At 49.5% G+C, this 25,885-nt stretch overlaps 1 protein-coding gene across 1 annotated transcript in view; it reads left to right on the top strand.

Annotated features, from left to right (window-relative positions):
* The window catches only part of UBA7 (ubiquitin like modifier activating enzyme 7), a 1,701,784-nt gene extending 1,682,523 nt beyond the window's left edge, over positions 1-19,261 (top strand). The window contains exon 25 of the mRNA XM_069644160.1: positions 17,053-19,261. Within this exon, the coding sequence (XP_069500261.1) occupies positions 17,053-17,194 (142 nt within the window). The 3' untranslated portion in view covers positions 17,195-19,261. The remainder of the gene's footprint in view (positions 1-17,052) is intronic.
* Positions 19,262-25,885: the final 6,624 nt, after the last annotated feature.

The raw sequence follows: 25,885 nt of genomic DNA, 5'->3' as shown, positions 1-25,885 counted from the left end.
GCTTATAATAAAGCTTTATTCTAACACTTTTGGCTTTGCCATTGCTTACTTGCGCAAGACTTCTGAAAGTTGTGGCTACTAGTTTAACTGGTACTCTAACGATAGGAGCCCTTCACTGGACCCCAGAGACCGACCTGCATTTTTTTCCTGCTTCAAAGATTATGTGGAACTTTTACCTGAAGTTTTGGGCAAAAGGCCCCATACAAGTTAAGGCTGGACATTTTAAGTTAGGGAATCACTCTCTGTGGACCTTGAGTGCATAATACTAATCTAACCTTTCCTTTTCAGGAGTTTGTGATATGTATTATGCCCTATAATAAGTGAATGTATATATGTATCTATGTTTATTAGTGTTGTGTGATAACTCTACTTGCTAGTAGTCATTTTCCTATAGTGTGTTTTGGCCAATAAATAATACCTGTATTTTTATACATCCTGTCTAAGTGTAATCTGTGATTCCCATTGTGTGACCTCATTGTGGACCCTTTACAAACTCACCACTTCTGAAGAAATTAGCCTAGACCACCTGTCACTGCTACCCAAACTGGTTTGGCTACAGGTCCCCAGAGTTGTCCCTGTCACAATATAGGTTGGCCTTCTATACATCTATCCACCAGGCTAGAGTATAGAAAATCAGTCCTAACAGGGTTCCATCACGTAACTGAGGCTCTTGAACTTGTGTCTGTGAAATGATACGTTCAAGATGATCACCTTTGCTCAGCTCCTCCAGGCCCTCGATCTGCAGGACTTGTCACTGTCCCTTACACCCTATGATGCCAGGCTCGGACTAACTTATAAGGAAATAGGGCAATGTCGAACCCAAAATGCAAGTGTGGGCCACTTTCATTGGTCAAACCGGGCCAACTTTTTTGGGCAATGTGGGCCAGTTTGATAAGTTACTTCACCATGCGGCTAGTAGTTTTGACTAGTGTTACTGAATAAATATTCTTTAAAATGCACAATTTGCATCACATTTTATCAAAAAACTGCCCCTGGGGTACTAATCAAATGGTCTGTGCCAAAAGGAGTGAATTGCCATTTGTAACTGTGGAAGACTTGTTCATTGGTGCCCCAGACAATTGTATGCCCCAGTCCGATGATGCCTACTTCCATGAACTGATACATTCCAATCGCAGGAACTACCTAAGGGTTGGGGTTGGAAACGCCCACTACTATTTCTGAGTTCTGCCGTTCAGTCTTTACTCTGGCCCCTGTGTCTTCCCAAACAGCTGGCACTCGTGGCAGGTCCTTTCAGGAAGGACAAGATATTCCCGTCTTCCCTACAGGAAAACCGGCTAATTTGTGCCCTCACCCCAGATCAGGTGTTGCCACATGTGTACCGAGACAAAATGACTTCCCTCTCAGCAATGTTCTTTCTGGTGGATCAGTCCTTCCCAGCACCGATTCTTCATCGTGCTCCCTGCCTACCCTCCTTGCCGGATCGCTCATGCACCTCATTTGTTTTCCTGTCCCTTGGCTCCTGAGTGCTAGGGAAAAGGCGGTAATGAGGTCATGTGGTGTGGTGATTCTACATATATAGGCCCTGGCGGCAATGGAGCTGGGCGGAGCCAACGCAGAGTCATGCCACGTTCCTAGTTGCTGAAAAAGGTTTTCAAAGATAGCTGGCCAGGGAGATAAACACATCTAGTATGAGGAATCTGTGGGAGGAAGGGTCAATCCATCAAAAAAAAAGCCCATTACCAAGAGCGTTGTCATTTGTTCTTCCCTGGGTTACTGGTAATATGTCATAGGATTTATCCTCAGAGGGTGCCTCTGTCAGCCTGGGAAACGCCCCTTTCTCTGGCGCACATGTCTTCTCCTTTAATCTCTGCTTCTTCCTGTCACAGGATGTCCTCTCCCAAACCACCAATTCTGACTCTACGGGAAGTCCACTGTTCCCAATGTACAATTAGCCCTCCCACGTACCCACCTGATTCCCCTCCACCTCCCTGCAGGTAGGGGAGCAGCGGGAGTGCAGCCCAGGTAGCCTGGTGCAGTGCTCCACCAGGGAGGTCCGGCGTCCACTGCAGCAGTTTCCCCGGCCAGGCCGCCCACCGCGTCAGAGTAACTTGTCTTCGTAGCGTTTAGTCCAGCTTTCGGCGCCGTTTGGGGTCCGGGGATGCGGCTATCGCAGGGTCTTCCCAGGTTATGGCCCCTTGCTGTTGTTGTAACCCAATCCGGTAATTAGCCAGTCTGAGGCCAGGAAGTGGGCCCCAGTGTATCTAATTATAGCTTAGGCCGCGCGGCATTTGTGCCTGGTATAAACACCGCCTCTCGCTGTCAGCCTCGGCGCTCTTCGTGGGTAATAATGGTGGGGGTGTCTCCTGAGGTGTGAAAGCACTCGAGTGCTTTATGGAGTTTTCGTCGGAGCGGGTGTAATCTGGTGGTTCCCGTTTGCGGCTGGAAATAATAGGTTTCTGACAGGCTGCGCAACTGCCGTCGTGTTTTGTTCTTCCTCCGGGCCTCACTGTACGTCAGTGCACTCAGTCTAATGACCGCTGGCTTTGTGCATTGACTGGCGTCATTTTCCTCCACGAGGTTTAATATACACGCACGTACAATTTGGTAACAGATTTGGTCAGCCAGGCCCTTGCCGCTTGCACGTACCCTGTCTGTTTTTGACATGGAAGCCCTGCCATTTCGTTCTCTGGCGATTTCTCCGCCGTGTCGATCCCAGGCTTCTTAACACACATTTGCTGTTTTCGTCTCCACTTTGATGTATGCTTATAAGCTGTTCCATTATATATTAGTTTATCGCCATGCTGGGAATGCACTCACTTCGCAGCATCCATGAATTCGCCCCATGTATTCGCTGCCCTTGCTTGAGTGTTTCACCGCCGTTCCTCCAGCCCTCCCTAGACTTAAAACGAGGCCTCCCGTCCATCTTGTGAAAAAAATAATTGTTCTTTTGCACTGTGTCGATTCCATATAGGAAAGTGAATTATGTTATCATGTAAAACTCTCCCAACACACAACTTGTCAATAACATCACAAAACCCCAGAGTAACTCTGAGCAATGTTCAATATCAACTTCTTGTTTCCTAGCATATAGTCTTTTAGGTGAGCAGGTTTCCCCCGCCCACTTCATTGCGCATATCGCTGGCCATCACCCCAGCTCGGCCTCTCCTTATCTGCGTCCCCCTGTTCAGGAGGAAATGGGAGTGGTCCCCCATCAACCTTTGTCGGGCTCTTCTTCACACCTTCTTCCAGGTGACCCACTTGGCAGACTGTTCTCTCTGATCCTCCTGAAGAAACTTGCATGCCTTATCTTGTGACTGTGGCGCTGCCATCGGACAATGTCACAATTGACCCTTTCACAGCCACCATGCCCATGGGTTTGGGTTTGTATGGAAGCAACTTCCCTTGTGGGTGCCAGTTTCTGACTATCACTTCATCCCCCGCCGCCAGCTGGTGCGGTTTGAGTCTTCGTCGGCGGATGTTCTGCCCTTCATTCCTGGCTCTGCTCTCCATAGCCACCCTGTCATCTTTAATTGAGAATGTCATTGCTAATGTTTATGACGCCCTCCAGATCAGCCAGGGCGCCCTGTATGATATTCTGGAAGACTTCTGCAGCTGAGGACACCGCGAAGCAGAGACGTTTGTACCGGTATAATCCCTTTTGAGTTGGGAAAGTGGTAATATACCTAGAATCAGGGTGTAGCACAACCTGATGGTACCTGGCCCTCAGACCAAGCTTTGAGAAAAACCTGGCACCCTGCAACTCGGCGATAATGTCATCAATTGTGGGTGTCAAATGCCTCTCCCTCTTTATCGGCTTGTTTGGCAGCCTCATGTCCACACAGATTCTGACCGACTCATGCTCTTTAGGTTTTCTTGTCACAACAGTGGGCGACACCCAGGGCATTGGCCCTTCCACTTTCTCGATAATATCAAGTCTAGTCAGACTTGCCAGCTCTTTATCCACAGGCTCCTTCAGGTGAAACAGAACTCTACGGTGTTTCAGGGCGACTGGGCTAATAGATAAGACTATATGTAGCCTAATCAGCTCTCCCACCAGCTGCCCAATTCCGACAAACACGCCTGAAAATCACTCCAGCACTGCCTGCACATCCTCAGCATACATGCTGTATGCAAATGTCACGATCCCTAGTGCCTCAGCCACAGCACAACTCAACACGGTGTTGCCACTAATGTCTGTGATGAAAAACCTGGCTTTAATCACTCTGGATCCGTGTTCCACTTAAGATACAAACGCCCCCATCAGAGGAATGGGCTGGTCCCCTCTGAACGTGAATATGCGTGCGTTCGGGTGCTTCAGCACTGGAGGGTCATCCATTGCCTCATAATGAGCTTCCAACTCGTACCGTACACTTTGGTTATCTCCTTGTCTATGCCTTTAACACACCTTATGCTGGATATGAAGAATGTGTTCTCCTCATCCTCCTCCTCTTCAATCTCCAGTTCTGCCACCTCCTCTTCTTGGTCCGTTAGGGCCACACTCTGGGGGAGCTATTGTCTGAAGGACCCAACCCTGACTGGGCCCCTCTGATTGACCTCTGAGAGCAGTGCGCGACACATCCGCACGTAGTTGTCTGAGCTGTCACACCTTCCACACGCCTTTCCCTTTCCCGGGCATTCCAATGGATGAGGGAGGTCATAACTGCACTGGAGGCACAATGCTGGTGCTTTTGCACCCTTCTCATGTGTTGGCGCCATGGTTCTCCGTGCCCCTCTCGCTCCTTGGCCACGCCCCACTGCATACATCTCATAGATCTCAGAGCGTGCGTATCGCAGCGTCCATCTTGGAGGCACGTGTTTCCGCCACCTCATACGATCTACCCAGTTCAAGAATTTGTGCTATACATGGCCGGACTGGAGCTACCAATGTAAGCTAGCCTAGCCTCATCGTGTTTGCTTTACCCTTGATGCCAAGTAAATATGTGCAAAACAAAAGAGGTGATGGCTGCAAGGTATGGAATCCTAACCTTTGTCATTGCTCTGGGCAACCCTCCAGACCATCGTTTTGGTGTCATCGGTGAGGATACGCTTGGATCCCTAGGCCCACCAGGCTGGGGGCCCAAGTCTGGCATGCCCACACCACTCGGGTGGACAGTGCTGCCTTCAACTCAGGCGAGGAGAGGGTGCTGCAAGGCCCCTGCCACGTACGAGGCTGGGGAAGTTTGCCCCCTCTCCTCCCCCCTTGTGACGGCTCTGGGTAGGTGTGACTTATTCTTTTTTATTACAATGGCCCTCATTACGACCCTGGCGGAAAGTGACTGACCGGACCGCCACAGCGTAAATAGCGTTTCCGCCATTGCATGATGGAGCAAAGTGCGGCCCATTCCGACCCATCGGGCACGAGCACCACGGCATGGCGGAAGTGCAAAGTCCGCAATGGCGGAAATGACCCCAAAACGGCCCACACCGCCGCCGTACGGCGCCCTAGGTGCAATACCGCCACCCATCACAGCGGACACCGCAGTGTGCGCCTACCGGAAAGTACGGTGACCGTAAATATACGGAAACGGAAGTAAAAACATGGGCCCGGAACGGGAAACATCCCGCCGTACACCTATAAAACCACAAAAACCACACAACCACTAAAAACACTACCCTGAGACACACCCCAACCCGTCATCCACCCTAGCGAAACCAAGAAAAATGGGAAAAGTAGCGAAGAAAGCGTGCGACCGCAAGCGGCAGGTCCACTTCTCCCGTGAGGAACTCACCGTGCTAACAGAGACCCTCCAGGAGAATGCTGCCGTCGTCTTCTCCACGCAAATGACCAGGACGGCACTTGCGAACAAGAAGGCCATATGGGCTCTGGTGGCACAGCGGGTAAGTGCGGTGGGGACCGCACCCCGCAACCCACAGCAATGCAGAAAGCGATGGGACGACCTGCGGATACGCGTCCGCAGCATACTCTCTGCCAACCGCAACATTGCCACAGCCACCGGGGGAGGTCCTGAATCACCCATCAAGTTGACCCCCTGGGAAGAAATCTGTGCCTCCACCATCGGAATGGAGAGCATAGAGGGAGTCGGAGGGATGGAGAAAGGAGTGCAGACATCCGAAGATTCAGGTAGGTGGGCCAGATAAAACAATGCCAAATCCACAATGTCCAAGCATGTGAAGTACCATGTGTCCACATAGTGCAACAGAAACACATGTCCAGGAGAACGTCCACACACATCGGCCTGATAGCGCACTTTAAAACTCACAATAAATACATAAATAATTAAAAACCCCTAAAACACCCACTACACGTGCAGCAGGCACACCCTAACTGCAGGCTGCCAAACAACTGCACCCTCACTCCACACACAAATGAAAGCACCTCCAAGGCCCCGACCCAAATCACCCTCAGGTACCACCCCAATGCATGTGATACAATGCCATTCCAATACCCACAGACCCATTAATAACCCTCGCCCTCCTTTACTCCACCACAGGGTCCGATCCAAACGACGAGCATCAGGACACCCCTACCAGCACACCTGCAAAGAGGGCCAAGACCAACGGCCAAAGACCCTCCACCTCAGCTGCACGCATCAAGACACGGCAGCAGCACAAATCAGGTGGCAGCACAGAGGAGGGAACATCAACAGGCACCCCAGCAGCCAGCATGCCCACAACACCACCACCACAGGTCCCCCCAATGGATGCCACAGAAGGCACTGCCTCTGGTGGCAGCAGCACCATAGGTGACACCCCATTGATGGCAGCATGCTCCGACACAGAAGACGGGGATGTCGAAGTCAGATCCATCCATGACCTGTCCCAATCCCCCTGTCTGTCCCATCCCGTACAACATGAGGATACCACGCAGGGGCACCCACAAGACGACGACTGGCCATCCCCCACAAGCCCTGTGGCAAGGCAACATGAGGTCAACAGCCCCTCTGTGACACCCCCGCAAATGGCCATGGCCCAGCAGAGGCAACAGTCCCTCGACCAGTTAATCGTGCAACAGCAGCAACTGGCCACGCTCCTCAAGGACCATGCCGATGAATGTGGGGGCACTAAGGCAGACATAGAAACATCAACTGAGACACTTAGGGCAGAAATGGAGAGAAGTACAGAGACACTAAGGGCACAAATGGAGAGTAGCACCGAGAGCCTGAGAGTCCAAATGGAGAGAAGCACCGAGAGCCTGAGGGGGGAACTGCATGCGACGTCCAAAGACGTATGTGCCGAACTTGCCGCAGTGCGCCGTGTGCTCACTGAGCTCTCACAAACCCTTAGGGACATGCATGGACGTGAGCAGGCAGAGACATCATCCATTGCAAGTTCCGTCCAGGGCAGCCCCCAACGTAGATCTGGGAGGAACCTGCGCTCCACAGGCAGGGGTGCCCCTGATACCCGCAGAGGGGGCTTGCAATAGCGACAGCCCACTGACAATGAGCATCTTTGGACACTGGTGTTCGGGGGGGAGGTAGGAGGGTGGAGGGGGTGTGTTGGGCTCACTTGGGTGGCGGGTCGATAGGGTGTTCAACATGATATCACATATGCCATAAACAGTGCACGATCAACCAATGAGATGTGTGGACAATGATCTTTGTGTACTAGGCCATCATAGGCGTACAGTCCATATTGTGCATGTACCAGACACACACAGTGCCACGAGTCCCGTGTCCATGTATCAGCCACCAGGCGTGAGTGCTAGAAGCATGCATCAATGAGATGCTGACGAATGTCACGGCCCTCCGGTGCCTCGCAGACTCCTTGAGGTGCTGCCACATCCCCACCCTCATCATGACCATCATCAGGTGCTTGCAGTTCTGCGTCAGGGGGCATGGGCACATTTCTACGTACGCACATGTTGTGGAGCATGACACATGCCATGACCATCTTTGCAACCTTCTCATGGCGGTACAGGAGTGCCCCGCCAGACCTGCTGAGGCAGCGGAAACGAGTCTTCAGTAGGCCGAATGCCTGTTCAATGACTACACGGGTACGTGAGTGGGCATGGTTGTAGTCCTCCTCATGCTGGTCCCGTGGGTTCCGGACTGGTGTGAGGAGCCATCTCTTCAGTGGATACCCAGCATCACCTGTATGTGGACGATAAACGTATGATGTGGAATGCCATTGCTACGTACGCACACCCCCCCCCCTTCCTGCCAGGTCATTGCCGAATCACATACCCCACATTATCATGCATGTAATGAGACTCACCGAGTAGCCAGGATCTGTTCCCTGCGTGTCGCTCCATGTAGCGTGGTATAGTAGAGTTCCTCAAGACCATAGAATCATGGGTTGATCCAGGGAATCTGGCACAACAATGTGTAATGATCCTGTTGGAGTCACACACCATTTGTACATTCAGGGAATTAAATTGTTTTCGGTTGCGGTACTGGGCCTCCATGGCATGTGGGACGACCAATTCCACATGGGTGCAGTCGATGGCACCAATGCAACCCGGTATGCCGGCAAGTGCATGGAATCCCACTTTTGTGTTGGTAATTTCCTGCTCCGAGCGTGGTAGAGAGATGTAGTCGTCTGCGTGCTGCAGGAGGGCATCGAGCACTTGCAATAGTGTCCGTGAGAACAGTGGCTGAGAAATGCCATGCAACTGTCCGACTGTGTGCTGGTAGGTGCCTGTGGCCAGGAAGTGGAGTACAGACACCACCTTCAGTAGGGGTGGGATGGCGGTTGGGCTATCTATCATGCTGACAAGGTCAGCCTGTGTCATGTCCACAATGGCGGCTATGGTGTCCCGGTCCAAACGGTAGAGGGTGTGGATCTGCTCATCAGTGAGGTTGAACGGATGTGCTCGGAGGCGTGGGATTGCGGGCTGCCTGCGTGGTGGTAGTGGCTGTGCTGGCGGCCCTTGCTGGCCCTGCCTTGCCCTCCTCCTCCTCCTGCGTCTCCTCCGTGCGGCCGGTTGTAGTTGGTGTTGGTCTTCTTCTTGGAGTTGGAGTACTTGCAGTGCTATCAGGTCCCCCAGGGCCAACATCGCGAGTCCTGCCGGTAGCATTTCGGAGTGGGTGTGGTTGTGGGAGGAGACTGGGTGTGCAATTTATGTGTTTTCAGGCTGTATGGCCTCCACCTGTGGTGATTCATTCCACCTGTGCAAGCTGCTCTCCCCTTTGGCCGAGCACGTCCCGCACACAACGCTGCAATTCGAGGAATGGCATCTTGCTATTGCAATCATGTATTTGTACCCGATGGCCGTGTAACATTTGTTGATATGTACATTCGGCTATGGTCCCATTGTTTCACATACAATCTTTGCAGTCGCGAACAGACTTGTGATGGGTCAGTGGAACGTAGTACTCGAGTAACGGTGGGCCCTCATGCATCACTGTACCGAGTTGCACCGACGGGCGGGGCGTCCCATTTGTGGGTGAAGGCAGTTGCCATTTTCACACACAGCCGCACTAGATGGATTAATTTGTGATTTCAAACGGCCACAGATGCCTTTTCGACGTGATGTTGCAAATGAGGAATTCGGAGGGCGGCGCTTTCGGTTTTCAGCTAGCGGCGAGGAGATGCCCACAGGTCTGACTGCAAATATAACGTTCTATTGTTCAATGTCCTTGAGACAGGGGCCATGGCGAGGATGCAATGATTGATATGAATAGTTTGGGATGCGCAATAGCGACGTGGGCGATGAGGCCGGACGTTCCCAAATACATGTTACTTCACAACACTGGAATTACGGGCTGGGGCACTGTGGATTTTGCAGGCTGCATAACGCACAGACTCAATGGATATTTCTAATGTTATGTGAGTAAATATTCAGGCGTTTTTATACCGGGATGAGGGAATGATGAATGGATGCATGGGCAGGTGATTTGATACAGAGTTTGCCATGTACAGGGCTTCTTGGAATCTATCCGCCTCCCCTGCGCTATGTGATGCAGGGCTGCCATAGTGGGACCATCGTCTATCTGGCCTTGTTGAGCCCTCCCTGTCTCGACGCGCCTTCAGACACTTGTGTCCATGCACGTTACCAATCCCATCAGATGGATTCTGTTTTCACAGACGCATGCACAGGTACACTCGTTTGTGATGCTGTTTACACCTCGATATAGATAGTTATGAGTCGCAAGTGGTTTTGGGGTGGTGATGATCCTTTGGAGTGGGCTAGCATGCATATGGCTGTGGATTTAGTGTGATCATTGAAGTGAGTTGTTCGAATGTAGTTCTGATGGCCATTCTGTTCTTTTTCTTTTCTTTTGGTTGACAGGTATCTCCTCCCCTTTTGCCACTGCCATCTGTATGCCACTCCTGCAGATGGCTTTTACTCCCGACACCTGCTGCTTCGTGTTAATCAGTGGAGCAGCATTACGATCTTATGGGACGATCGCCAATGGGCCACATGCCCTTACGCAGTACTAGTGGCTCGGAGCAACATTTCGGCCTTTCAGCTGGACTAGTGCCTCCCCATTGGGACGGCCCTGCGGTTCTGTGCGCTTCCATGTTGCCTTTTCGTACGTGAATGTGGCTCTGTGTACCATGATGGAACAGGGCGTCACACAAGTAGTAGCTGGTCATTTCTTGCGGATGCAGCCCACAATGGTGAAATGTGTTTTGGAGTTCATGGCCTAATGGCTGTATGGGCTTGGTGATTTTGTTGTGCATTAAATTTCTATTCTGATATGGGCCGTGTAGCGTTCTTCTTTGCGAGTGATGTGGCATATTCCTATTTGGGGAGCGATGTATTGTGAGGAGATCTGCATTGGGTTCCAGCTTCGGAGTTTAGTTGCGTGGTACTGTGCTGGGCGCGTTTGCCTACGAAGCCCAGTGAGGTCAGGGATGGGGGCTGCCAATATGACTGTTTGAATGTTGTCATGCTCAGGGGCGGGGGATTGGGTTTTGTGTAACAGATGCCGGTCAGCCAGGTGGACTGGTGGAATGATGTGATTTTCGGAATATTGCTGGTCACAGGTGCCTGTGTTTGCGTGCGTTTCTGGGGGGGGGACTGTGGTCATGTCCATTGGAATGGCTTCTGTATTCGTGCCATCTGTGCCCTGCAGCTCCCATTGGCCCCTCTTGTGATTCTTTTGTTCGTTGGCATGCATGGGTGACTTGTACATTTCACTGGTTGCATTGTGACTTCATTGCACCTACGGGGAGTTGTACTTTGTGGGCAGGGAGCGGTGTACAGGCACTCAGTGGGGCCGTTTACGGTTGATTCGCGATGCCGTACTTCTCACCATGGCGGAATGGTACTTTCCGCCATGCTTGATGGCGTTAGGTACATGTCCGCTAGGGTCGGAATTCGCGTACCCTTGCGCCATGGTGCTAATTTCGGTTTGGCATGGCGCGCGCGCGCGTACTTGGTGCAGTTAGCGTTGGCGTTCACTACGGTGTCGCTAATGGCTTCGTACTTTGCGGTGACGGGTCATAGTCGCACCGAGCGCTATTCGATGGCGGTATTGCATTTCCGCCATCGTTTTTCGATTTCCGCCAGGGTCGTAATGAGGGCCAATGAGTTTAATGCAGGACAAGAGCACGTGGTGCAGGGTAGTTGGCATGCACATCCAAAAGAATGCCCGCAGGCAAATTTTGTCCTCTTGCCATCTTCGTTCACTGGTACCTTCGGGAATCATGGTAGCCCAGCACAGCAATGCGAAGGAACATTCCTCTTTCACGAAGAGGTAAAGCACCTTGAAGCTGCAACATGGAACTCCTCTTGTTGTTCAATAGAGTGGCTTGAAAAGGATCCTCCTTCCCACTGAACTGGCATCTTCTCCAGGTTTTGTAGAATCTGACAGCCCTAGCCCAGATTTGGTTCCGAGGGCTAGCAAGACAGACAGGCAGGCTCCTAATTCAAGCGGACGTTGTGCTGCAGGCCTGACCTCACCTAACAACGGTAGCCTGTATGGCTCTCTGCCCTCTTTTGACTTTCTATCCTCTTCTTTCAAACACATCCCTGTTCAGCTTCTCCCTGTACCGCCATCCTCATCTTCCGAACCTTTCAGGATCTTGTTTACCTCCTCAAATGTCTTCCCAGTGAAGTTCCAGCCATGCTCACATGGACATCCACCACCCCAACATGATCAGGACAGACACACTCTAGCTGATTTCCACGCTGTCTCTCTCTGGTTGCCATCCATAACCTGCTGTCTCACATACATGGCAACTCATTCTTGTCTCATTTTCCCTTCCTCCTCAATCAATTCTTTTGCCCTTTCTATTGATCCACCACCCTCTAACCACTCTATCCTAAATTTTAATGTCTCTTCCCATGCCCCCATTACCCCACTCTACTTCTAAAATCACAAAATGAAAATTCAATCCGGTGTCAGCCATGACTCTACAAAGCTGTAGCTGAGTGCAGCCACTGCAGGTGGAAAAAAAACACTCTCCTTTACGACTACACATTACTCCTTCCTTCCACTAGTGCTCCATTTTCAGCCAGGTGAAGCTATTACCCTTACCACACCTCCTCCCTTCACTACCATCCTCTCAAGCTGTCCATGAGCCTCTACTCCAAGGTGCCCCACTCTCCTCCCCTCTCCACTCTTTATCCTCCACACTGTCAATGCCTTTTCCAGCTATTTATCCCACGTTTCCAAGATACAGGACGCTCGGTCTGCTTTCCTCTCTCCTTCCTTCACCTTCTCCACCACCCCCTACACCCTCTCGAACAGGCTTCCCATGCACCAGTGAAACCTATCCTCTTTGCTTCCAACCAATCCTGTGCATCTGCTGATCCCTACGGAACACAACCAGTTAAGGAGCTATTACCCACTGATCTGCTCATGTCTGTCTCCTGAGTTTCCTCTGGTATTTTCCCAGCTGGTTTCAAGTTGGCAACCTTCAGAGCTATTTTGAAGAAACCCACCACTGACCCCAGCAACCCTGCCAATTATAAGCCTGTCTTCTTGCCCACTCTTTCAAAGTTGTCTAACGTGAATCTTCTCACTGACTACCTGGAAGGCAACACTCTCAGTGACCTCCTCCAATTTGGGTTCTGTCACAGCAGAGGGATCAACAGAGGCCTCCAGACTAATGGAAAGTTCACTATTCCCTTTACTTCCAGTCTGAAAGCGATAAGGGTTGACTGGGTTCTCATGGATGGGGATAGTATCTTTACCACAAGCACGCTGCTATCCCACCAGATTAGTCCTCAGTCCTTCCTTCCCCCCCTTAGATCAGACCCGCCATTGTGCGTGACAAACAGTCATTCACAGTATCTGGATTTTTAAAACGTCGTAGGCATTTCCTAATTTGCTCTAACTCTTTTTGGATGCTGCCGATGTCAGAATTACGAGTTGGTCCTCCTGGACTCTCCTAACAAGCGCCACTCCCCTATATATTTGGGTTTTATCCAGTTGGAATGAGGACCTTTCTGATCTTAAAGGTTGCTACTCAGTTTATCTGTTTTCCAGTGTGTGCTCCAATTTCCCTTCCCTCCTGTCCTCCTTCCCTTCTCTTTTCATCTCAACTCTGTCTCCTTCACTCAGCTTCAAACTCTTCCTCCTCTAGCCTTCTCGCCATGCTCTCAAGCTGTCTCCTAACTCCCATATTACCCTCGCTACGGGGCCCACTTTTGTACGCCCACTTGTATATGCTGCATGTGTGTGTGTGTGGTTAATATTGTCAATCTGTAGCACCTGGCTTTCATTTAATAGCAGGCGTTTGGATTGGATGGGCCCAAGGCTGACCACTGGTCCCCCATGGGAAACCCATTTCACTGCAGGGCTCAGCATGGCACCACAGAAGAATGCAGTAGTTCTAATCTTCTTGGGGTTTGAGCTGTCCACTCACATAAACAACTGCAAGCTTCACCCTTCCTCGGAGGGGCCGACTCACGATAACCTTGGTTTACTATTCAGAGTTCTTTTTCAGGGGGACTATCATAAGTGTCAACATTCAGCTCGCAGATCTGTATGGTTATGGGCCCGCAAGGGGGGCTTTATGGTTCCCAGTGATCTTCTTTCCGAGTTGGCACACCACTATAGACCCAATTGGGTTGCCCGGGAAGTCACATGCTCGACAAACAAGGCTCAGCATGGGGTTGAGGCCCATGTGGATCCACCCTATAGCACCTCAAAGGCCAGCATAGCAAACCCAGTGGAGCTCCCCAGCCTGCAGAGTCCCTCAAACTAAATCCTCCTGCCGGACATTTCTGACCTTGTCACTGTTTTTGCAGCCGACATTCCACAGAGACGGAGCTTACCCATGACTCTAACTCCCTCACTGAGGTTTACATCTGCAATCTGTTATATATTCTCTATTTCAAACTCTCTCTCATCTTGACTTTCAGGACATCGTCCATGCTTGGGTAGCCACCTTACGGCCAATCCCTCCTCCATTTTCTGAAACACTTAGAGGTCCTATGCAACCTCCCTTCTTTCTTTCCTGCCTTCACCTTTGAGCTGTTCTTTTGCATCAGTAACTGTCTACCTGCTTTACGTCACTGGATGGTGCGGCATTGCTTGATGCTCAGTGCCTCTAAAACGGTAGTGTGATTGCTCCCTTGTGCCAATGCCACGCCCCGTTTCTCCTCTTATATCCATTCCCCCTGATTTGCTTACCCATCCTGTACGGCTCACAAAGAAAGTTCTCTTGGGCAGCGGCATGAAAAATCAGCATTCCATCACCTCTATTGCTGTGGCCTTAATCCCCTGAACATCCATCAAATCTGACCTCATCTGAGCCATTGCTCAACCAAAACACTCATCACCACCACAGTGCTCGGAAGGCTGGATTATTGCTCTACCTCCTTACGGGCCTCCCACTCTACTCCTTTGATGCGCTCAACCTCAACAAGGTATTGAACTTTGATTCAACCACCCTCCACAAACTCCTACACACCTTACTATTTCATCCACTACCCCCACATGGGCTGGCTCTCCATGCTCAGTGGTTCCATATTCAAATGATATCTTGTTATGGTTGTGTCTAAATGCCTCAATATGATTGCTTACGTCCTCCCCAACCTACCCGGCTGAATCTATCCCGGTGTCCAGTCATTTGATCGACTGAAAACTGGTCGAATGACATTTGGTGGACGCAATTTGGTCGAAAACCAAATGGTCGAATTTTTGTTTTATTTATATATTTATTTTTCGGGTTTTCGTTTTTTTAAAAAAGGGGTTTTTAGAGAAAAAAAGAGGGTTGGGGGGGACCCCCCCAAAAAAATAAAAAAAAGGGGCAAAAATAAAAAAAATAAAAAATTCGACCATTTGGTTTTCGACCAAATTGGTTCGACCATTTGTCTGGTCGACCAATTTTTTTCGACCAAATGTCTGGTAACCATCTATCCCTTACTACTCTCAGCCTCTCACTCTACCAAGCTCTCCTCAGCCTAATCCTTTGACAACCACCATCTGGTGCCTCCCACATTTTCTCCTTCGCCCTACTGGCTACCCAACACTGAAACTCCCTGCCCTCAAAAATTAAGTACATTCCACCAGTGCCTGTCTTCAAGAACCGCTATCTCACTCCCAGGAGGGAGGCCCACAGCTTTTTAGTGCTATCATCTTCCACCCAATTATCCCCAACCACGCCACCGGGATTGCATGTCTGTTTATATCTCCAAGTACTGTAAATACAACAGTGCTCATAATGTCTGTCTTATGCTCTCCCCATTTCCTGTTTCCAGCACCTTCCAAACCACCATAATGTTTAATGTTTTAACTACTAAATCAGATTATGTCAAGCACCCAGCAATAGCACTGCTCCAGCCACCACTTATACCCTTTGTGCAGTGCTTTTTGGCAAAGCACTTTTTATTTTCAATAAACAAATGACAATTACATTTGAAAAATGTGGGCAAGCCAATTAACCAAAATTAGCTAGAGCAATCTATTTTTAGTTTTCTGCCTTGCTCGAAATATACCCATATGAACTACTTAGGAGGCTGCTAGCTCGATGATACCTCCACTAAATTCCCAGCTCTTAACTGTCCCAACAAAACTGGGGGCCGGGCGACGGATCTTCCCTCATCGGGAGAAATAGTACCCCTCCACACCAGACATTCTCCCTATCCAAAACCACAGACATCATGCTAACACGAAGCCTATGCACGCTTCACCAGCAAGTTCCAGGGAGCAGATGTGCAGCAAGGTGTTAGGTGGCTTTTAGAGGGGCAAGTCTAGTTTATGGTAGGCCCACCTGAACATCATTGCCAAATCAATTCTGGATCAAATCCGGGCTTGCGCGATTGTGCATTGATCAGATCCTGGATGATGCGCGTTGCATTCCTCAGAGTGTGGAATTGCAGTAGAGCAACACATTGTTTATATTAAGATGAGAAGTTTTAATTCATTTCCAGGATGAAACCCAAAGCTTTTTCATTTGCTACTGAGATTAGGCCAGTCCTAGCCAGCATTCATATTCGATAGGAGAGGATGGAAGTAGTTTGTAAGAGAAACAGGAGGTCTGTCTGGGAAACATCTAGTTTTAGATGGTGTAGTGGCATGCAGTTCTGATTTTTCTCAGCCATGCAATGAGTTGTAAAATGTCTTTCTCAGCATTGCCTTTAATTATAGCTGAATGCCATCACCATACTGTCCTCAGGGGTAGAAAAGCAAAGGGGCAGCAATTGCTACATAGCAGCCTGAATAACATTCACGGATTTCCCACTATTGATGCTGCCGCCTTTTCTGCCCTATGCAGGTGAGGAAACTCCCCTTTGCCATTTGTTTCGGGGGGGGACAGCTCAGGGGCAACATGCTCGCCTTGGAAGTAAGACGACACGGAGCACCACAGGTTCGATCACCGCTTCCGCGCTTAGAAACCTCTGGGTATTAAGCGCGCTATAAATCACCTATCATATCATATATCAAGCGCTGGTGCACTTTAGAATGCTTTCCTTGTCATCTTGCCATGTGCGACATTGTTTCTCTGTGAGACCATATGGTTTTTTACCCTTGCATGCCGCTATAATTCAAATAAATGTATAACCCTTAATCCAGATACAGAAAGCTATTGGCTTTCTGAGGGTGTAGCCCCATACACACCAATCAGTCTTGTAGGGGCAGGATTGTTGTGCTTTTTCCACCATACACACACTAATGCAGTCCCGGCTGCCTTCTTCCTTTGGAGTCTGTTTTTTGTCATCATGCCATGTTGGGCAAGTACCTCAATGCCACATTATCCTCTCTCATGCTCTCATTATCTGTCCCACAGGTTGACTGATATTGTGAGGAATGTCACCACAAAGGAGATCCCAGCCCATCTGAAATACCTGGTCTTTGAGGTTGTCTGTGACGATGAAGGCGAAGAAGAGGAGGACCTGATAATTCCACCTGTCCGCTATCAGTTTCGTTAAGGGGAATAAACCCTAAATGCCTGTGGAAGTGGGGGGGGGCTGGGTTTCCAGTCTACTGATGATGATGGGGTTGGGAGATGTGAATGTTGGCATATGGCACAACGTGCATTTGATTTTGAAAATATGGGACTTTGGCAGCTGTGGTTGAAAGTCAGATGTGGCTGGACAGTGAACGCTAAAACCAACCAGGGCTTCCTGTCACCTACATCCCCTTTGCCCACCTGGGAGCTCTCTGAGCATCAACCGTTGCCACTGTCTTTTATATGGACCGATTAGTACTTTAATGAGAGTCTTAATGATCATCGAAAAAGCCAATAAACAGAAGGTGGACCTTATTGTAAAGTAGACCACAGTGGTGCATTTTTCAATCAATCTAGAGATGCATTTACATATATTAACCAATAACAAGATGGCCCGAAGTCATTTGGCAGAGGCAGTCCTTTCCGATTGGATTTTGCCACCACTGCCCTTGGATGGAAAGTAGCAGTGTCTTGAGACAGCGACTAACAATTTCCATTTTGGACCCGGGTTGTTGGCTGTCTTTTAGGAGCTTAACTTGAGACCCTACCAGATGTTTCTTGATATGCCACCAGCTGTTTCTTGAGACCATAGCCACCCAATGTCTCTTGAGACCATGACTGCTGGTAGCCCAATGAGACCTTGACTAGCCACTATCTCTTAAGACTGTTGGCCTTAGATATCTCTTAGACTGTGACTGTCTCTTGATATCGTGCCTAGCAACCACCCCTAGACAGATATATTTTAAGAGTGTTATAGGTACTAGTAGCTTGAGACAATGGCAGCCATCTTTTAATGACATGGCAACATATATTTTTAGACCATGACTACTAACTTGATTGCGTCTGTGAGCAGAAGCTGTCTCTTCGGATAATGACTAGATTCTGTGACTTCAGATCTGCCTAGTAGCTCTGTTTTGAGGCTGTGGCTGTTCAATGTCTCTTAAAACCGTGACTTGTAACCATCGTTTAAGACTAAAAGTCGTGTCTACCACTTTGATACGACTACCAGACGTGTGAATTATGACACAATGACTAGCAGATGCCCCATGAGACCATCATTGTGAGCTGTCTCTGGTGCAACTGACACTAACCGTTGTCTCTCGAGTATCTGACCAGAAACTGTTTCTTGAGATCATGACTATCAGTTGTGTCTTCAGACCTAACTAGAGGCTCACGCTTAAGACTGGCTAAGAGCTGTCTCCTAAAATTGTGATCAGTAACAGTCTCTTGTGACCTTCAGTTGCCGCAATCTCTTGAGACTGGGGTTAGCAGCTGTTTCCAGAGACCATCACAGGCTGCTATCTCTTGGGATTGTAGCTAGTAGCAATCTTAAGAGACCATGAAAGGCATCTGATGGAGCTTGTTATTTTTTAGGGACAAATGTGCCAGAATCCCCCACCCAACTGAGATGAAAGGGTTTTGTGACCAAAAATAAAGAGTATTAGACAGTGCAATCAAAGTGCTCGAAGTCCACAAAGAAAAGGTTGTGTTGAAAAGATGATCTTAGATGCTGTGCATTGGAGACATTTAGTTGGAGTTGATCACCTGCCCGTAAATTCTAGGTTAGAAGGGGCAGCCCTGCTCCTGAAAGGTTATCCCAGTGAGGGGCAGTGCCACACTTTGCCATTGGTTAGAGGAAACAGAGCATCCTAGGAATCTGAATGCATCTTCTTGTTTCTCATTCTCTGCCATTACTGAGGGTGGCATTAACCAGATTGCCCTGGAAAGCAACACCGCCTTTATCCGACACTGCCCTGACAACCACCCTCAGGAAATGTGGTAAGTTCTCAGATCACTCCATGTATGTATGTATGTATTAATGGATCACTCTGGGAAGATTCTGTATCTAAAACATTCCACGCCACCAATTGTGTACTCTGTTAGCAAACTATGTGATGATGGCCAAAGCTTTCAAATATCTCCTCGCACCTTGTAAAATGTGGGTAAACGTTTTGCTAAGCTTACCACACAGATTTGTGTACAAATATACATCATGAAAAGCATCTGTGCGCGAAACGCGGTTGTCAATAAATCGTATACCCCCCCACCTTGTCGTGTCATTTGCAGATTTGCACACACATCTGTATTTAAAATAGGCAAGAGCAGAGGGAAAGACATGGATATCAGGCACAGAAATCCCTTCTGGCACAACCTGAATTTGGGCAGAATGCACCTAAATACCTCAGTGTTCCCTAGACCCTCTTTCCCCAAACGATGCATTGCTGGACATAACTAGAGGAGCATCTTCAATCTTTCTTTCGGGGCACAATTCAATACTACAATGAAAACAGACACATTTCTTCTTAATATCTTATCAACACTGTGCTGCCTCCCCCAGCTGAACGGCAGAGTGTCACTCTTTATGGCATGGCTGAATCAGGTTTAATCATTGATTGTAACCTAATGTGCCTAATACGCAAGGTCATTTAATCACTAGGGATATGGTATCTGAGGTACATTGACCTGATAGAGAATTTGTGCTCTCTTTCAAAAGACCTGGATCTGGAACACCGATTTTGCCGGACCACATTAGGGGGGTTGTAAAGTCCTGAGCATCAGTCTATGGCATGCCCTGCCTTGATCACTATAGCATATTAATAAATGGAGCCTATTGCAGAGGAAGATTATATTGCAGTTTATAAATGGATCTGATTATCTGGATTTAATAGATTTATGCTCTTGATTATTTTATGTTTTTCTGTTGTAATTTGTTTCAGTTGCTGAGTTATATTGCCATTTAATCCATGTCATTGTTAAGTCGTGTGCTTGTGTGCCTAGCACCCTAAAGCTACATTGTGATGTATAGTTATATATGTACCAATACACAAACACTAGCACAGTGACACAGGTAAAGAAAAAGAGGGAATAGGAGAGAAAGAGAATGAGTGAAAGGGAGGGGAAGGGAACTTAAGAGGTCAAAGAGGATAGAAGAAAAGATGGGAAGGAAGATCGGAAGGTAAGAAGAAAAGAAAAGAGGAAATGGGATAAAGAGCAAGAAAGGTATAAATAAGGGTAAGAAGGAAAGAAATAGTGAATGCGGTAACATTGAAAAAAGACACGAAGAAGAGGAACACACGTGTAAAGGTGAAGAAGAAAAAAGCAAGAACCAAAGAGAAAAGGGAAGAGTAACATAAAAGTAAGCAAAGAAAGAACAGAATAACTGTGAACGTGAAAGTAGGTGAGAAGGCTAAAAAGAGTGTGAACAATAAGAGGACAGTAGAAGTGAAATAAAGAAAAGGGTGGAGCTAAGTATTGAAGACGGAAACAGTAGAGAAGGATGGGTGAATGGTGGAAAAATCAATCAAAGGAAAAAGGGAAAAGGAGAGGGAGCGAGAAAGGGTTGAAGTAGAGAACAGAAAGTGGTAGGGCAGACGATAGAGGAGGGTAAAAAGTAGTGAGGGGAGAAAGGGACAGGAAAGGGAAGTGGGCCAGGGGCAGAAACTCAAATCAGGGAAATGGAAGAACATGTAGGAGGGTAGAGATGGAGAAAGAGATTATGGGGTATAACGTGAGAAAAGGAGAAATAGAGAGTGCACGATAAGAACATCTTCAGGAAAGTAAATGTTTTAGGACCTGCCAAGTAACTTGTTGACCCCAAGGCCACGCTTTTTTGCAGTTCCTTGCTAGTGATGCAATAATTTGCAGGGTGGCATCAGGAAGCATTTTCACAGGATACATGTTTTAAAACTTCCCTTTACTGCCGAGTTGTACATTATCTTGGTCTCTGCAGTAGTAAAAACAGAAACTCAGAACATTTATACATCTATAGGATAATCATTATTCTCAATCCGAAGGCTCAGTTGCTAGAAACGATAGTTAAAATCCAGTTCTGGACCCCACGTTACTAAAGGTGGCCTTCTAGACTATTGTCAGTTCATCCTCTGTCATGGAGCAGGACACCCCCTTGGTATCTGGGATAATGTCTGAAGATGCCACATACAGGTGCAACCACTGGCATTAAAAAGGACAGCGCCCCTTGGTGTCTGGGATAATGCATGGAGATGGTAGGCATAGGTGTATCTTCAGGCATGGAGCAGAACAGCGCCCCTTGGTGTCTGGGATAATGCATGGAGATGGTAGGCATAGTTGTATCTTCAGGCATGGAGCAGAACAGCGCCCCTTGGTGTCTGGGATAATGCATGGAGATGGTAGGCATAGGTGTATCTTCAGGCATGGAGCAGAACAGCGCCCCTTGGTGTCTGGGATAATGCATGGAGATGGTAGGCATAGTTGTATCTTCAAGCATGGAGCAGAACAGCGCGCCTTGGTGTCTGGGATAATGCTTGGAGATGGTAGGCATAGTTGTATCTTCAGGCATGGAGCAGAACAGCGCCCCTTGGTGTCTGGGATAATGCATGGAGATGGTAGGCATAGTTGTATCTTCAGGCATGGAGCAGAACAGCGCCCCTTGGTGTCTGGGATAATGCATGGAGATGGTAGGCATAGTTGTATCTTCAGGCATGGAGCAGAACAGCGCCCCTTGGTGTCTGGGATAATGCATGGAGATGGTAGGCATAGGTGTATCTTCAGGCATGGAGCAGAACAGCGCCCCTTGGTGTCTGGGATAATGCATGGAGATGGTAGGCATAGTTGTATCTTCAGGCATGGAGCAGAACAGCGCCCCTTGGTGTCTGGGATAATGCATGGAGATGGTAGGCAAAGTTGTATCTTCAGGCATGGAGCAGAACAGCGCGCCTTGGTGTCTGGGATAATGCATGGAGATGGTAAGCATAGGTGTATCTTCAGGCATGGAGCAGAACAGCGCCCCTTGGTGTCTGGGATAATGCATGGAGATGGTAGGCATAGTTGTATCTTCAGGCATGGAGCAGAACAGCGCCCCTTGGTGTCTGGGATAATGCATGGAGATGGTAGGCATAGTTGTATCTTCAGGCATGGAGCAGAACAGCGCCCCTTGGTGTCTGGGATAATGCATGGAGATGGTAGGCATAGGTGTATCTTCAGGCATGGAGCAGAACAGCGCCCCTTGGTGTCTGGGATAATGCATGGAGATGGTAGGCATAGGTGTATCTTCAGGCATGGAGCAGAACAGCGCCCCTTGGTGTCTGGGATAATGCATGGAGATGGTAGGCATAGTTGTATCTTCAGGCATGGAGCAGAACAGCGCCCCTTGGTGTCTGGGATAATGCATGGAGATGGTAGGCATAGGTGTATCTTCAGGCATGGAGCAGAACAGCGCCCCTTGGTGTCTGGGATAATGCATGGAGATGGTAGGCATAGGTGTATCTTCAGGCATGGAGCAGAACAGCGCCCCTTGGTGTCTGGGATAATGCATGGAGATGGTAGGCATAGGTGTATCTTCAGGCATGGAGCAGAACAGCGCCCCTTGGTGTCTGGGATAATGACTGGAGATGGGTTATGCATCTGGGTCCCAGGGCATAACAAAGGACAGCATTCCTTGGTGTCTGATATACTGCATGTATATAGTGTGTATAGGTGCAACTCTGAGCATGAGCAGGACAGCTCCCCATGGAGGCGAGGATGATATCTGGAGAGGGTATGTAAAAGTGCTTCAGTGTGCATGGAGCAAGGCAGTCGCTCTTTGTGTCTAGGATAATGCCTGGCGATGATATGTGAAGGACTCTCCATGGCCATGAAGCAGGATATCTCCCCATGGTGCCCGGGGTAATGCCTGGAGATGGTAAATACAGGTTCAGCCCTGGGCATGGAGCAGGTCAGCTACCCTTGCTGTCTGTGATATTACCTGGAGAGTCTATATAAAAATGCCTCCCCAGCCATAGAGGTGGCCAAGGCATAATGCTTGGAGATGGTATATAAAGGTGCTCGCCCAGGCATGGAGCAGGACGGCTGCTCTTGGTATGCCTGGAGATGGTATATAAAGGTGCTCGCCCAGGCATGGAGCAGGACGGCTGCCCTTGGTGTCTACGATAATGCCTGGAGATGGTATATAAAGGTGCATGCCCAGGCATGGAGCAGGACAGCTGCCCTTGGTGTGCCTGGTATAATGCCTGGAGATGGTATTTAAAGGTGCATGCCCAGGCATGGAGTAGGACAGCTGCCCTTTGTGTGCCTGAGATAATGCTTGGAGATGGTATATAAAGGTGCATCCCAGGCATAGAGGAGGACAGCCCCCCTTTGTGCCTGGGATAATGCTTGGAGATGGTATATAAAGGTGCATCCCCATGTTTGGAGCAGGAAGTTCTCAGTGGTGCTGGGATAATGCCTGGAGATGGTATTTAAAGGTGCACACCCAGGCATGGAGCAGGACAGCTGCCCTTGGTCTGCCTGGGATACTGCCTGGAGATGGTATATAAAGGTGCATGCCCAGGCATGGAGCAGGGCAGCTGTCCTTCACGCCTAGGATAATGCCTGGAGATGTTATATAAAGGTGCATGCCCAGCCATGGAGCAGGATGGCTGCCCTTGGTGCCTTGGATAATGCCTGGAGATGGTATATATAAAGGTGCATGCCCAGGCATGGAGCAGGGCAGCTGTCCTTGGAACCTGGCATAATGCCTAGAAATGGTATATAAAGGTGCTTGCCCAGGCATGGAGCAGGATGGCTGCCCTTGGTGCCTACGATAATGCCTGGAGATGGTATATAAAGGTGCTCGCCCAGGCATGGAGCAGGGCAGCTGTCCTTGGAACCTGGCATAATGCCTAGAGATGGTATATAAAGGTGCTTGCCCAGGCATGGAGCAGGATGGCTGCCATTGGTGCCTACGATAATGCCTGGAGATGGTATATAAAGGTGAATGCCCAGGCATGGAGCAGGACAGCTGCCCTTTGTGTGCCTGAGATAATGCCTGGAGATGGTATATAAAGGTGCATGCCCAGGCATGGAGCAGGATGGCTGCCCTTGGTGCCTTGGATAATGCCTGGAGATGGTATATAAAGGTGCATGCCCAGGCATGGAGCAGGATGGCTGCCCTTGGTGCCTTGGATAATGCCTGGAGATGGTATATAAAGGTGCATGCTCAGGCATGGAGCAGAGCAGCTGTTCTTGGTGCCTGGGATAATGCCTTGAGATGGTCTACAAAGGTGCTCGCCCAGGCCTGGAGCAGGACAGCTGCCCTTGGTGTGCCTGGTATAATGCCTGGAGATGGCATTTAAAGGTGCATGCCCAGGCATGGAGTAGGACAGCTGCCCTTTGTGTGCCTGAGATAATGCCTGGAGATGGTATATAAAGGTGCAAGCCCAGGCATAGAGCAGGACAGCTGCCCTTGGTATGCCTGGGATACTGCCTGGAGATGGTTTATAAAGGTGCACGCCCAGGCATGGAGCAGGACAGCTGCCCTTGGTGTTCCTAGGATGATGCCTGGAGATGGTATATAAAGGTGCATGCCCAGGCATGGAGCAGCACAGCTGTCCTTGGTGCCTGGGATAATGCCAGGAGATGGTATATAAAGGTGCATACCCAGGCATGGAGCAGGATGGCTGCCCTTGGTGCCTAGGATAATGCCTGGAGATGGTATATAAAGGTGCATGCCCAGGCATGGAGCAGGGCAGCTGTCCTTGGAGCCTGGGATAATGCCTCGAGGTGGTATATAAAGGTGCATGCCCAGGCATGGAGCAGGAGAGCTGCCCTTGGTGTGCCTGAGATAATGCCTGGAGATGGTATATAAAAGTGCATGCCCAGGGATGGAGCAGGGCAGCTGTCCTTGGAGCCTGGGATAATGCCTGGAGATGGTATATAAAGGTGCATGCCCAGGCATGGTTCAGGATGGCTGCCCTTGCTGCCTACGATAATGCCTGGAGATGGTATATAAAGGTGCATGCCTAGGCATGGAGCAGGACAGCTGCCCTTGGTGTGCCTGGGATACTGCCGCCTGGAGATGGTATATAAAGGTGCATGCCCAGGGATGGAGCAGGACAGCTGCCCTTGGTGTGCCTGGGATACTGCCTGGAGATGGTATATAAAGGTGCATGCCCAGGCATGGAGCAGGACAGCTGCCCTTGGTGTGCCTGGGATACTGCCTGGAGATGGTATATAAAGGTGCATGCCCAGGCATGGAGCAGGACAGCTGCCCTTGGTGTGCCTGGTATAATGCCTGGAGATGGTATTTAAAGGTGCATGCCCAGGCATGGAGCAGGACAGCTGCCCTTTGTGTGTCTGAGATAATGCCTGGAGATGGTATATAAAGGTGCATGCCCAGGGATGGAGCAGGGCAGCTGTCCTTGGAGCCTGGGATAATGCCTGGAGATGGTATATAAAGGTGCATGCCCAGGCATGGTGCAGGATGCCTGCCCTTGCTGCTTACGATCATGCGTGGAGATGGCATATAAAGGTGCATGCCTAGGCATGGAGCAGGACAGCTGCCCTTGGTGTGCCTGGGATACTGCCTGGAGATGGTATATAAAGGTGCATGCCCTGGCATGGAGCAGGACGGCTGCCCTTGGTGTGCCTGGGATACTGCCTGGAGATGGTATATAAAGGTGCATGCCCAGGCATGGAGCGGGACGGCTGCCCTTGGTGTGCCTGGGATACTGCCTGGAGATGGTATATAAAGGTGCATGCCCAGGCATGGAGCGGGACGGCTGCCCTTGGTGTGCCTGGTATAATGCCTGGAGATGGTATATAAAGGTGCATGCCCAGGCATGGAGCGGGACGGCTGCCCTTGGTGTGCCTGGTATAATGCCTGGAGATGGTATATAAAGGTGCATGCCCAGGCATGGAGCAGGGCGGCTGCCCT

The sequence above is a fragment of the Ambystoma mexicanum genome, chromosome 2p (assembly GCF_040938575.1).
Source record: "Ambystoma mexicanum isolate Mex_15411 chromosome 2p, UKY_AmexF1_1, whole genome shotgun sequence".
Classification (NCBI taxonomy): Eukaryota; Metazoa; Chordata; class Amphibia; order Caudata; family Ambystomatidae; genus Ambystoma; species Ambystoma mexicanum.
Note: the sequence above shows the minus strand (reverse complement) of the source record. Positions and strands in the feature narration are given on the sequence as shown.